This window comes from Melozone crissalis, unplaced genomic scaffold (assembly GCF_028551555.1).
Source record: "Melozone crissalis strain CALT ecotype California unplaced genomic scaffold, PUWL_Pcris_2 ptg000721l_1, whole genome shotgun sequence".
NCBI lineage: Eukaryota > Metazoa > Chordata > Aves > Passeriformes > Passerellidae > Melozone > Melozone crissalis.
Genome location: NW_026536376.1, coordinates 1 through 12,611, shown reverse-complemented (window position 1 = coordinate 12,611; position 12,611 = coordinate 1). Strand labels below are relative to the sequence as shown.

The 12,611-nt window shown below is 62.9% G+C and overlaps 1 protein-coding gene across 1 annotated transcript; it reads left to right on the top strand.

Annotated features, from left to right (window-relative positions):
- Nucleotides 1–100: 100 nt before the first annotated feature.
- LOC128950556 (valine--tRNA ligase, mitochondrial-like) lies at nucleotides 101–11,876 on the top strand. Its single transcript, XM_054295421.1, has 12 exons — nucleotides 101–160; nucleotides 1,221–1,318; nucleotides 2,522–2,603; nucleotides 3,528–3,647; nucleotides 4,472–4,583; nucleotides 5,163–5,251; nucleotides 6,392–6,482; nucleotides 7,049–7,059; nucleotides 7,205–7,321; nucleotides 8,040–8,143; nucleotides 10,355–10,436; nucleotides 11,796–11,876. The coding sequence occupies exons 1-12, from the start codon at nucleotides 101–103 to the stop codon at nucleotides 11,874–11,876; spliced, it is 1,047 nt and encodes a 348-aa protein (XP_054151396.1).
- Nucleotides 11,877–12,611: the final 735 nt, after the last annotated feature.

Genomic DNA, 12,611 nt, shown 5'->3' with positions numbered 1-12,611 from the left:
GGTGGATTTTGGGGGGTCTGGGGGGTTTTGGGGGGCTGTTTCAGGGATGTTTTGGGGTTATTTCAGGATAATTTGGGGTTTTTTTGGGCACAGGCGGAGGATGCAGGGCTGGAACGTCCTGTGGGTGCCGGGCACCGACCACGCCGGCATTGCCACCCAGGTGTGTCCCCAAATGTCCCCAAAATCTCCCCAAAATGTCCCCAAATGTCCCCAAATCCCTTCTGAGCATCCCCACATCGGCATTGCCACCCAGGTGTGTCCCCAAATGTCCCCAAATGTCCCCAAAATGTCCCCAAATGTCCCCAAATCCCTTCTGAGCATCCCCACGCTGGCATTGCCACCCAGGTGTGTCCCCAAATGTCCCCAAATTCTCCTGAAATGTCCCCAAATTTTCTTGTCTTGTCTCCAGGGATGTCCCCAATGTGTCCCTAATGCCCTCAATGTCCCCGGTGTCCCCAATGATGTCCCCATTGTCCCCAATGATGTCCCCAATGTCCCGAATGTCCCCAATGTCCCCAATGTGTCCCCAATGTGTCCCCAATGTGTCCCCAGGCCATCGTGGAGCGCTGGCTGTGGCAGCACCGCGGGCTGTCCCCAATGTCCCCAATGTCCCCAATGTCCCCAATGTGTCCCCAATGTCCCCAATGTGTCCCCAATGTCCCCAATGTCCCCAATGTCCCCAATGTGTCCCCAGGCCGTGGTGGAGCGCTGGCTGTGGCAGCACCGCGGGCTGTCCCCAATGTGTCCCCAATGTCCCCAATGTCCCCAATGTGTCCCTAGGCCGTGGTGGAGCGCTGGCTGTGGCAGCACCGCGGGCTGTCCCCAATGTCCCCAATGTCCCCAATGTCCCCAATGTGTCCCCAGGCCGTGGTGGAGCGCTGGCTGTGGCAGCACCGCGGGCTGTCCCCAATGTCCCCAATGTCCCCAATGTCCCCAATGTGTCCCCAGGCCATCGTGGAGCGCTGGCTGTGGCAGCACCGCGGGCTGTCCCCAATGTCCCCAATGTCCCCAATGTGTCCCCAGGCCATCGTGGAGCGCTGGCTGTGGCAGCACCGCGGGCTGTCCCCAATGTCCCCAATGTCCCCAATGTGTCCCCAATGTCCCCAATGTGTCCCCAGGCCGTGGTGGAGCGCTGGCTGTGGCAGCACCGCGGGCTGTCCCCAATGTCCCCAATGTCCCCAATGTCCCCAATGTCCCCAATGTCCCCAATGTGTCCCCAGGCCGTGGTGGAGCGCTGGCTGTGGCAGCACCGCGGGTGCCGCCGGCAGGAGCTGGGCCGGGATCGGTTCCTGAGCGAGGTCTGGGGCTGGACAGAGCGGTGAGGGACAGCGGGGACATTGGGGACAGCGGGGACAGCGGGGACATTGGGGACATTGGGGACAATGGGGACAGCGGGGACATTGGGGACAGCGGGGACAGCGGGGACATTGGGGACATTGGGGACAATGGGGACAGCGGGGACAGCGGGGACATTGGGGACATTGGGGACAATGGGGACAGCGGGGACATTGGGGACATTGGGGACAATGGGGACAATGGGGACATTGGGGACAATGGGGACAACGGGGACAGTGGGGACAGTGGGGACAGCGGGGACATTGGGGACAACGGGGACAATGGGGACAATGGGGACACTGGGGACAGGGGGGACAGCGGGGACAATGGGGACAGCGGGGACAATGGGGACAATGGGGACACTGGGGACAGGGGGGACAGGGGGGACAGCGGGGACAATGGGGACAGCGGGGACAATGGGGACAGCGGGGACAGCGGGGACAGTGGGGACATTGGGGACAGCGGGGACAATGGGGACATTGGGGACAATGGGGACATTGGGGACAGGGGGGACAGCGGGGACAGGAGGGACATTGGGGACATTGGGGACAGGGGGGACAGCGGGGACAGGGGGGACAATGGGGACAGGGGGGACATTGGGGACAGCAGGGACAGCGGGGACAATGGGGACATTGGGGACAATGGGGACAATGGGGACATTGGGGACAACGGGGACAATGGGGACAGCGGGGACAGCGGGGACAATGGGGACAGGGAGGGGAGAGTGGGGACACTGGGGACAGAGGGGACATTGGGGACAGGGGGGACATTGGGGACATTGGGGGGATTGAGGGGACATTGAGAGGGACACTGGGGACACATTGGGGACACTGGGGATAGGGGACATTTCAGACACTGGGGACAGTGGGGACACTGGGGGGATTGAGGACACTGGGGACGCATCGGGGACATCCTCGGGGACATTGGGGATAATGGGGACAACGTTGGGGACACTGGGGACGACATTGGGGACATTGAGGACGCGTTGGAGACATCAGGGACGCTGGGGACACGCAGGGGACATTGGGGATAACGGGGGACATCGGGGAACATTGGGGGACACGCTGGGGACATTGGGGACATTGGAGACACTGGGGCCACCCTGGGGACACCGCTGGGGACACTGGTGGCCCTGAGGCGCTGTCCCCAATGTCCCCAATGTCCCCAATGTCCCCAATGTCCCCAGGCACGGGCAGCAGATCCTGCAGCAGCTGCGGGCGCTCGGGGCCTCGCTGGACTGGAGCCGCTGCGCCTTCACCATGGACCCCGTGAGTGCCACCAAACTGTCCCCAAGTGTCACCACAGCGTCACCAAACTGTCCCCAAGTGCCCCTGGAGTGTCCCCGAGTGCCCCCAGAGTGCCCCAGACCTCCCTGAACTCCCCCAAAACGTCCCCAAGCCTTCCTGAACTGTCCCCAAATGTCCCCAAACCTTCCTGAACTGTCCCCAGACTGTCCCCAAATGTCCCCGTGGTGTCCCCAAATGTCCCCAAGCCTCCCTGAACTGTCCCCAAAGTGTCCCCAAATGTCCCCAAGCCTCCCTGAACTGTCCCCAAACATCCCCAAACTGTCCCCAAGTGTCCCCAAACCTCCCTGAACTGTCCCCAAAGTGTCCCCAAATGTCCCCAAGCCTCCCTGAACTGTCCCCAAACATCCCCAAACTGTCCCCAAGTGTCCCCAAACCTCCCCAAAGTGTCCCCAAAGTGTCCCCAAACTGTCCCCAAATGTTCCCAAACCTCCCTGAACTGTCCCCAAAGTGTCCCCAAGTGTCCCCAACCTCCCTGAACTGTCCCCAGACCTCCCCAAACTGTCCCCAAACATCCCCAAACATCCCCAAAGTGTCCCCAAATGTCCCCAAACCTCCCTGAACTGTCCCCAAAGTGTCCCCAAATGTCCCCAAACCTCCCTGAGCTGTCCCCAAAGTGTCCCCAAAGTGTCCCCAAGTGTCCCAAACCTCCCTGAACTGTCCCCAAACCTCCCCAAACTGTCCCCAAATGTCCCCATGGTATCCCCAGATGTCCCCAAACCTCCCCGAACTGTCCCCAAAGTGTCCCCAAAGCTCCCCGAAATGTCCCCAAACCTCCTCGGCCTGTCCCCAAACTGTCCCCAAACCCTCCCCAGACGTCCCCAAACCTCCCTGACCCGTCCCCGCGGTGTCCCCGCGTGTCCCCAAGCGCGGCCGTGCCGTCCCCAGGGTTTCTCCCGCGCTGTCACCGAGGCCTTCGTGCGTCTCTTCGAGGCCGGGCTGATCCGCAGGGACCTGAGGGCGGTGACCTGGAGCTGCGCCCTCAGATCGGCGCTGGCGGATGTGGAGGTGTCCCCAAATGTCCCCAATGTCCCCAGTGTCCCCAGTGTGACCTGGAGCTGCGCCCTCAGATCGGCGCTGGCGGATGTGGAGGTGTCCCCAATGTCCCCAATGTCCCCAATGTCCCCAAATGTCCCCAGTGTGACCTGGAGCTGCGCCCTCAGATCGGCATTGGCGGATGTGGAGGTGTCCCCAATGTCCCCAATGTCCCCAATGTCCCCAAATGTCCCCAGTGTGACCTGGAGCTGCGCCCTCAGATCGGCATTGGCGGATGTGGAGGTGTCCCCAATGTCCCCAATGTCCCCAATGTCCCCAGTGTGACCTGGAGCTGCGCCCTCAGATCGGCATTGGCGGATGTGGAGGTGTCCCCAATGTCCCCAATGTCCCCAATGTCCCCAATGTCCCCAATGTCCCCAATGTCCCCAGTGTGACCTGGAGCTGCGCCCTCAGATCGGCATTGGCGGATGTGGAGGTGTCCCCAATGTCCCCAATGTCCCCAATGTCCCCAATGTCCCCAGTGTGACCTGGAGCTGCGCCCTCAGATCGGCATTGGCGGATGTGGAGGTGTCCCCAATGTCCCCAATGTCCCCAATGTCCCCAGTGTGACCTGGAGCTGCGCCCTCAGATCGGCGCTGGCGGATGTGGAGGTGTCCCCAATGTCCCCAATGTCCCCAATGTCCCCAGTGTGACCTGGAGCTGCGCCCTCAGATCGGCGCTGGCCGACGTCGAGGTGTCCCCAATGTCCCCAAATGTCCCCAATGTTCCTAGTGCCCCAATGTCCCCAATGTCCCCAATCCCTCAATGTCCCCCAATGTCCCCAACTGTCCCCGCAGGTGGAGCCCCGTGTCCTGAAGGGCCCCACGGCGCTGAGTGTCCCCAACTGTCCCCACCCCGTCACCTTCGGCGTCCTCGTCACCTTCGCCTACCCCGTGGAGGGGGACGACGGTGGGTGGTGGCACTGGGGACAACGGGGACACTGAGGGTGGCACTGGGGACAACGAGGGTGGCACTGAGGGGTGGCACTGGGGACGTTGAGGGTGGCATTGGGGACACTGGGGACAGCCAGGGTGGCACTGGGGACATCCTGAGCATCACCTGAGTGTCCCCTGAGTGTCCCCTGGCTGTCCCCTGGCTGTCCTGTGGGTCTCACCTTGGTGTCCTCTGAGTGTCCCTGATGTCCCTTGAGTGTCCCCTGGGTGTCCTGTGAGTGTCTCCACTGTCCCCAATGTGTCCCCAATGTCCCCAATGATGTCCCCACTGTGTCCCCACTGTCCCTGACGATGTCCCCACTGTCCCTGATGATGTCCCCACTGTGTCCCCACTGTGTCCCCACTGTCCCTGATGATGTCCCCACTGTGTCCCCAATGTCCCTGACGATGTCCCCAATGTCCCTGATGGTGTCCCCACTGTGTCCCCACTGTGTCCCCACTGTCCCTGATGATGTCCCCACTCTGTCCCCAGTGTGTCCCCAATGTCCCCAACAATGTCCCCACTGTCCCTGACGGTGTCCCCCTGTGTCCCCAGGGTTGGAGGTCCCTGTGGCCACCACCCGCCCTGAGACGCTCTTTGGGGACGTGGCCGTGGCCGTGCACCCACAGGACCCCCGGTACCTGGTGAGGGGCGGGGCTTCACCGGGATGGGCGGGGCTTCATTGGGATGGGCGGGGCTTCATTGGGATGGGCGGGGCTTCACTGGGGCCATGGCCATGCACCCACAGGACCCCCGGTACCTGGTGAGGGGCGGGGCTTCACCGGGATGGGCGGGGCTTCATTGGGATGGGCGGGGCTTCATTGGGATGGGCGGGGCTTCACTGGGGCCATGGTCATGCACCCACAGGACCCCCGGTACCTGGTGAGGGGCGGGGCTTCACCGGGATGGGCGGGGCTTCACCGGGATGGGCGGGGCTTCATTGGGATGGGCGGGGCTTCACTGGGGCCATGGTCATGCACCCACAGGACCCCCGGTACCTGGTGAGGGGCGGGGCTTCACCGGGATGGGCGGGGCTTCATTGGGATGGGCGGGGCTTCATTGAGGCTGCAGCGCCCGCGGGTACCTGGTGAGGGGCGGGGCTTCACCGGGATGGGCGGGGCTTAATTTAACCTGGGGGGGTGTGGCTTCATCTGGAGGGGCGGGGCTTCATTGAGGCTGCAGCGCCCGCGGGTACCTGGTGAGGGGTGGGGCTTAACTGGTGGGCGGGGCTTCATTGGAATGGGCGGGGCTGAGCCTGGAGGGGCAGGGCTCCACTTGGATGGGTGGGGCTTCCTTCACCTAGAGGGGTGTGGCTTCATTGGGATGGGTGGGGTCTCACATAGAGGGGCGTGGCCTTACCTGGTGGGCGTGGCCTCACACAGATGTGTTGTCACCTGGAGGGGCGGAGCCTTGGGGACCCCAAAATTTGTGGCAATTATGGGTGTGTCTTATGGGTGTGGCTCCCCTGCAGGGCAGCCATTGGCTGTCTGGGTTTAGCTCCTCCCCCTTTCTGAATATCCATATAAGGGTAAAAAGGTGGGGCTTAGGGAAAGGGGTGGAGCTTCATGGCTGGGGGTGGGGCTTTGCTGCCTTAAGTGCCTCTGGGGGCGTGGCCGATGGCTGGGCGGGGCCATCTCACAGCCAGCCAGCCAGGGATTGGTTAGGAATAGCTCCGCCCACAAAGGGGCGGGGCTTACTCGGAGGCTCGTAGAGGGCCGGCACGTGTCGGTCGCGGTTAGGGCGTGGCTCGGGGGGCGTGGCCCGGTCTGACCACGCCCCCTCAGCACCTGCAGGGCCGGCAGGTGAGGCACCCGTTCACCGGGGCCCTGCTGCCCGTGGTGAGCGACCCCAGCGTGCAGCCCCAGCTGGGAACCGGTGAGGGACTGGGACGGACTGGGATAAACTGGGAGGGACTGGGAATGGAGTTATGGATACTGGGATAAACTGGGAGGGACTGGGGGGAGGCTGGGAGGGGATTGGGATGGACTGGGAGGGACTGGGATGGGACTGGGATAAACTGGGGGGGAGTGGGAGGGGATTTGGGGATACTGGGAGGGGATGCGGGGAACTGGGAATGAACTGGGAGGGGTTAAATGGGGACTGGGACAGCTTGGGGGGGACTGGGAGGGACTGGAATAAACTGGGAGGGACTGGGAGGGGATTGGGGGGAACTGGGGGGGACTGGGAGAGACTGGGAGGGGATTGGGGGATACTGGGATGGATTGGGGGGGACTGGGAGGGGATTGGGGGATACTGGGAGAGACTGGGAGGGGATTGGGGGATACTGGGATGGATTGGGGGGGGATTGGGGGATACTGGGATGGATTGGGGGGGACTGGGAGGGGACTGGGGGCACTGGGATGACAATGGGTGACAGTAGGTTGCAGCAGGTGACAATAGGTGACAATAGGTGGCGCAGGTGACCCTGTCCCTGTCCCCAGGTGCGGTCAAGGTGACCCCCGGGCACAGCCCCCAGGCTCTGTGGGTGACAGTAGATGACTCTAGGTTGTAATAGGTGACACACAGGTGACCCAGGTGTGACCCAGGTGTGGCACAGGTGTGACCCAGGTGTGTCCCTGTCCCCAGGTGCGGTGAAGGTGACCCCCGGGCACAGCCCCCAGGACCTGGCGCTGGCCCGGGCCCACGCGCTGCCGCTGCTCTCGGTCATCGCCGACGACGGCACCTTGTGTCCCCCGGGCGGGGGGTGGCTGCAGGTATGGCCCCAAAAACGGCCCCAAAGTGTCCCAAAACGGCCCCAAAAATGACCCCAAAGTGTCCCAAAACGGCCCCAAAAATGACCCCAAAACGGCCCCAAAAATGACCCCAAACTGGCCCCAAAAATGACCTCAAAACGGCCCCAAACCGGCCCCAAAAATGACCCCAAAGTGTCCCCAAATGGCCCCAAAAATGACCCCAAACCTGACCCATGTGTCCAGCTCAGTGTCAATGTCCCCTCATTGTCCCCAATGTCCCCGACACCCCCAATGTCCCCAATCCCCCCGATGTCCTCAATCCCCCCACTGTCCCCATTGTCCCCAGGGTCCCCAATCCCCCCAATATCCCCAATCCCCTCGCTGTCCCCAGGGTGTCCCCAATGTCCCCTCAATGCCCTCATTGCCCCCTCAATGTCCCCAATGTCCCCTCTGTCCCCAATGTCCCCAGGGTGTCCCCAATGTCCTTGCTGTCCCCCCAATGTCCCCCCAATGTCCCCAGGGTGTCCCCACTGTCCCCAGTGTCCCCAATGTCCCCGCTGTCCCCAATGTCCCCCCAATGTCCCCAGGGTGTCCCCACTGTCCCCAATGTCCTCAATCCCCCCAATGTCCCCAGTGTCCCCAATGTCTCCTCTGTCCCCAATGTCCCCAGTGTCCCCAATGTCCCCTCAGTGTCCCTGTTGTCCCCATTGTCCCCTCAGTGTCCCCTCTGTGTCCCCAGGGTGTGCCCAGGTTCGAGGCCCGGGCTCAGGTGGTGGCAGCGCTGGCACAGCGGGGGCTGCTCCGGGGGGTGACCGACCACGCCATGACCCTGCCCCTGTGCAGGTAACGGTGTCACCTGTGTCACCTGTGTCACTTGTGTCACCTGTGTCACCTGTGTCACCCCACACCATGACCCTGCCCCTGTGCAGGTAACGGTGTCACCTGTGTCACCTGTGTCACCTGTGTCACCTCACCTGTCCCCAATGTCACCCCACGCCATGACCCTGCCCCTGTGCAGGTAACGGTGTCACCTGTGTCACCTGTGTCACCTGTGTCACCCCACGCCATGACCCTGCCCCTGTGCAGGTAACGGTGTCACCTGTGTCACCTGTGTCACCTCACCTGTCCCCAATGTCACCCCACGCCATGACCCTGCCCCTGTGCAGGTAACGGTGTCACCTGTGTCACCTGTGTCACCTGTGTCACCTCACCTGTCCCCAATGTCACCCCACGCCATGACCCTGCCCCTGTGCAGGTAACGGTGTCACTGTGTCACCTGTGTCACCTGTGTCACCTGTGTCACCCCACGCCATGACCCTGCCCCTGTGCAGGTAACGGTGTCACCTGTGTCACCTGTGTCACTTGTGTCACCTGTGTCACCTGTGTCACCCCACGCCATGACCCTGCCCCTGTGCAGGTAACGGTGTCACTGTGTCACCTGTGTCACCTGTGTCACCTCACCTGTCCCCAATGTCACCCCACGCCATGACCCTGCCCCTGTGCAGGTAACGGTGTCACCTGTGTCACCTGTGTCACCTCACCTGTCCCCAATGTCACCCCACGCCATGACCCTGCCCCTGTGCAGGTAACGGTGTCACTGTGTCACCTGTGTCACCTGTGTCACCTGTGTCACCCCACGCCATGACCCTGCCCCTGTGCAGGTAACGGTGTCACCTGTGTCACCTGTGTCACTTGTGTCACCTGTGTCACCTGTGTCACCCCACGCCATGACCCTGCCCCTGTGCAGGTAACGGTGTCACTGTGTCACCTGTGTCACCTGTGTCACCTCACCTGTCCCCAATGTCACCCCACGCCATGACCCTGCCCCTGTGCAGGTAACGGTGTCACCTGTGTCACCTGTGTCACCTGTGTCACCTGTGTCACCCCACGCCATGACCCTGCCCCTGTGCAGGTAACGGTGTCACTGTGTCACCTGTGTCACCTGTGTCACCTCACCTGTCCCCAATGTCACCCCACGCCATGACCCTGCCCCTGTGCAGGTAACGGTGTCACCTGTGTCACCTGTGTCACCTCACCTGTCCCCAATGTCACCCCACGCCATGACCCTGCCCCTGTGCAGGTAACGGTGTCACTGTGTCACCTGTGTCACCTGTGTCACCTGTGTCACCCCACGCCATGACCCTGCCCCTGTGCAGGTACCGGTGTCACTGTGTCACCTGTGTCACCTGTGTCACCTCACCTGTTCCCAATGTCACCCCCACGCCATGACCCTGCCCCTGTGCAGGTAACGGTGTCACTGTGTCACCTGTGTCACCTGTGTCACCTGTGTCACCTGTGTCACCCCACGCCATGACCCTGCCCCTGTGCAGGTAACGGTGTCACTGTGTCACCTGTGTCACCTGTGTCACCTCACCTGTTCCCAATGTCACCCCACGCCATGACCCTGCCCCTGTGCAGGTAACGGTGTCACTGTGTCACCTGTGTCACCTGTGTCACCTGTGTCACCTGTGTCACCCCACGCCATGACCCTGCCCCTGTGCAGGTAACGGTGTCACTGTGTCACCTGTGTCACCTGTGTCACCTCACCTGTCCCCAATGTCACCAAAATACCCCCATGCCATGACCCTGCCCCTGTGCACGTAGCACACCTGTCCCCAGGTGTCACCAGGTGTCACCTCAGGTGTCCCCAGGTGTGTCCCAGGTGTCCCCCAGGTGTCCCCAGGTGTCCCTCAAGTGTCCCCAGGTGTCCCAGGTGTGTCTCTCAGGTGTCCCCTGTCCCCAGCTGTCCCCCAGCTGTCCCCAGGTGTCCCCAGGTGTCCCCAGGTGTGTCCCCAGGTATCTCTCAGGTGTCCCCAGGTGTCCCCAGGTGTGTCTCAGGTGTCCCCAGCTGTGTCTCAGATGTCCCCAATGTCACCCAGGTGTCCCCAGGTATCTCTCAGGTGTCCCTCAGGTGTCCCCAGGTGTGTCTCAGGTGTCCCCAATGTCACCCAGGTGTCCCCAGGTGTGTCTCAGGTGTCCCCAGGTGTCCCCAGGTGTCCCTCAGGTGTCCCCAGGTGTCCCCAGGTGTCCCTCAGGTGTCCCCTGTCCCCGCAGCCGCTCCGGTGACGTCGTTGAGTTCCTGCTGAAGCGTCAGTGGTTCCTCACCTGCGGGGACATGGCCCGGGAGGCGCTGCAGGTGAGAGGGGACACACCTGGGCACACCTGGGGACATTGGGGACACCTGGGCACAGCTGGGGACACACCTGGGGACACACCTGGGGACACCTGGGGGGACACTGGGGACACCTGGGCACAGCTGGGGACACACCTGGGCACACCTGGGCACACCTGGGGACATTGGGGACACCTGGGCACAGCTGGGGACACACCTGGGGACACACCTGGGGGACACTGGGGACACTGGGGACACCTGGGGGAGGTGACACACCTGGGGACATGGCCCGGGAGGCGCTGCAGGTGAGAGGGGACACACCTGGGGACACCTGGGGACATTGGGGACACCTGGGCACAGCTGGGGACACACCTGGGGACACACCTGGGGGACACTGGGGACACTGGGGACAGCTGGGGGAGGTGACACACCCTGGGGACATGGCCCGGGAGGCGCTGCAGGTGAGAGGGGACACACCTGGGCACACCTGGGGGACACTGGGGACACCTGGGCACACCTGGGGACACCTGGGGGAGGTGACACCACCTGGGGACATGGATGGGGAGGTGCTGCAGGTGAGAGGGGACACCTGGGGACACCTGGGGGACATTGGGGACACCTGGGGACACACCTGGGGACACCTGGGGGAGGTGACACACCTGGGGACATGGACGGGGAGGCGCTGCAGGTGAGAGGGGACACCTTGGGGACATTGGGGACACCTGGGCACAGCTGGGGACACACCTGGGGACACACCTGGGCACACCTGCGGACACACCTGGGGATATGTGGGGACACGCCTGGGCACACCTGGGGACACTCCTGGGGGCACCTGGGGACACTCCTGGGCACACCTGGGGGACCCTTCAGGTGACATTTTGGGGTCTCACCTGAGATCTCTCTCACCTGTGCAGGCGGTGACATCGGGGCAGGGTTGGGGACATTTGGGGACATTTTGGGGACATTTTTGGGGGACATTTGGGGACATTTTGGGGTCTCACCTGGTGTCTCTCACCTGTGCAGGTGGTGGCATTTGGTGATATTTTGGGGACATTTTGGGGGGACATTTGGGGACATTTTGGGGTCTGTCTCTCACCTGTGCAGGCGGTGACATTTGGTGACATTTTGGGGACGTTTTGGGGGACATTTGGGGACATTTTGGGGTCTCACCTGGGGTGTCTCACCTGTGCAGGCGGTGACACTTGGTGACATTTTGGGGACATTTTGGGGGGACATTTGGGGACATTTTGGGGTCTTTCTCTCACCTGTGCAGGCGGTGACATTTGGTGACATTTTGGGGACATTTTGGGGGGATTTGGGGACATTTTGGGGACATTTTGGGGGGGACATTTTGGGGTCTCACCTGGTGTCTCACCTGTGCAGGCGGTGGCGTCGGGGCGGCTCCGCCTGGTGCCCAAATTCCACGAGAAGAACTGGAAGAGCTGGATGGAGCGCGCGGGGTGAGGGGGCGGGGCTAGCGGGGAGGGGGCGGGGGCCTCAGGCGTGGTGGGCGTGTCCCAAGTGTTGGGGGCGGGGTCTCAGCTGGGGTGGGCGTGTCCCAATTATTGTGGGCGGGGTCTTGGATGTAGGAGGAGGCGTCTCAGGCGTCGTGGGTGTGGCACAGGTGTTGTGGGCGGGGCCTCAGCTGTTGTGGGCGGGGCCTCAGGTTTGGGGGAGGAGTCTCAGCGGGTGGGGGTGGTCTCGTGTTGGGGGCGGGGTCTCAGGTGCAGTGGGCGTGTCCCAGGTGTTGGGGGCGGGGTCTCACTGTAGTGGGCGTGTCCCACCTTTAGTGGGCGGGGTCCCACCTGTAGTGGGGTGGGGTCTCAGGTGCAATGGGCGTGTCCCAGGTATTGTAGGCGCGCCCCACTTGTGGTGGGCGTGTCCCGTGTGAGGAGGGCGGGGTCTCGGGTGTTATAGGCGTGTCCCACCTGTAGTGGGGCGGGTCTCAGGTGTGATGGGCGTGTCCCAGGTGTGATGGGCGTGTCCCCCCTGTAGTGGGTGGGGTCTCAGGTGCAATGGGCGTGTCCCAAGTGTGGCGGGCGGTGTCCCATGTACGATAGGCGTGTCCCAGGTGTGATGGGCGTGTCCCACCTGTAGTGGGTGGGGTCTCAGGGGCAATGGGCGTGTCCCAGGTGTGATGGGCGGGGTCTCAGGTGCGATGGGCGTGTCTCAGCAGTCGTGGGCGTCTCCCAGGTGCAA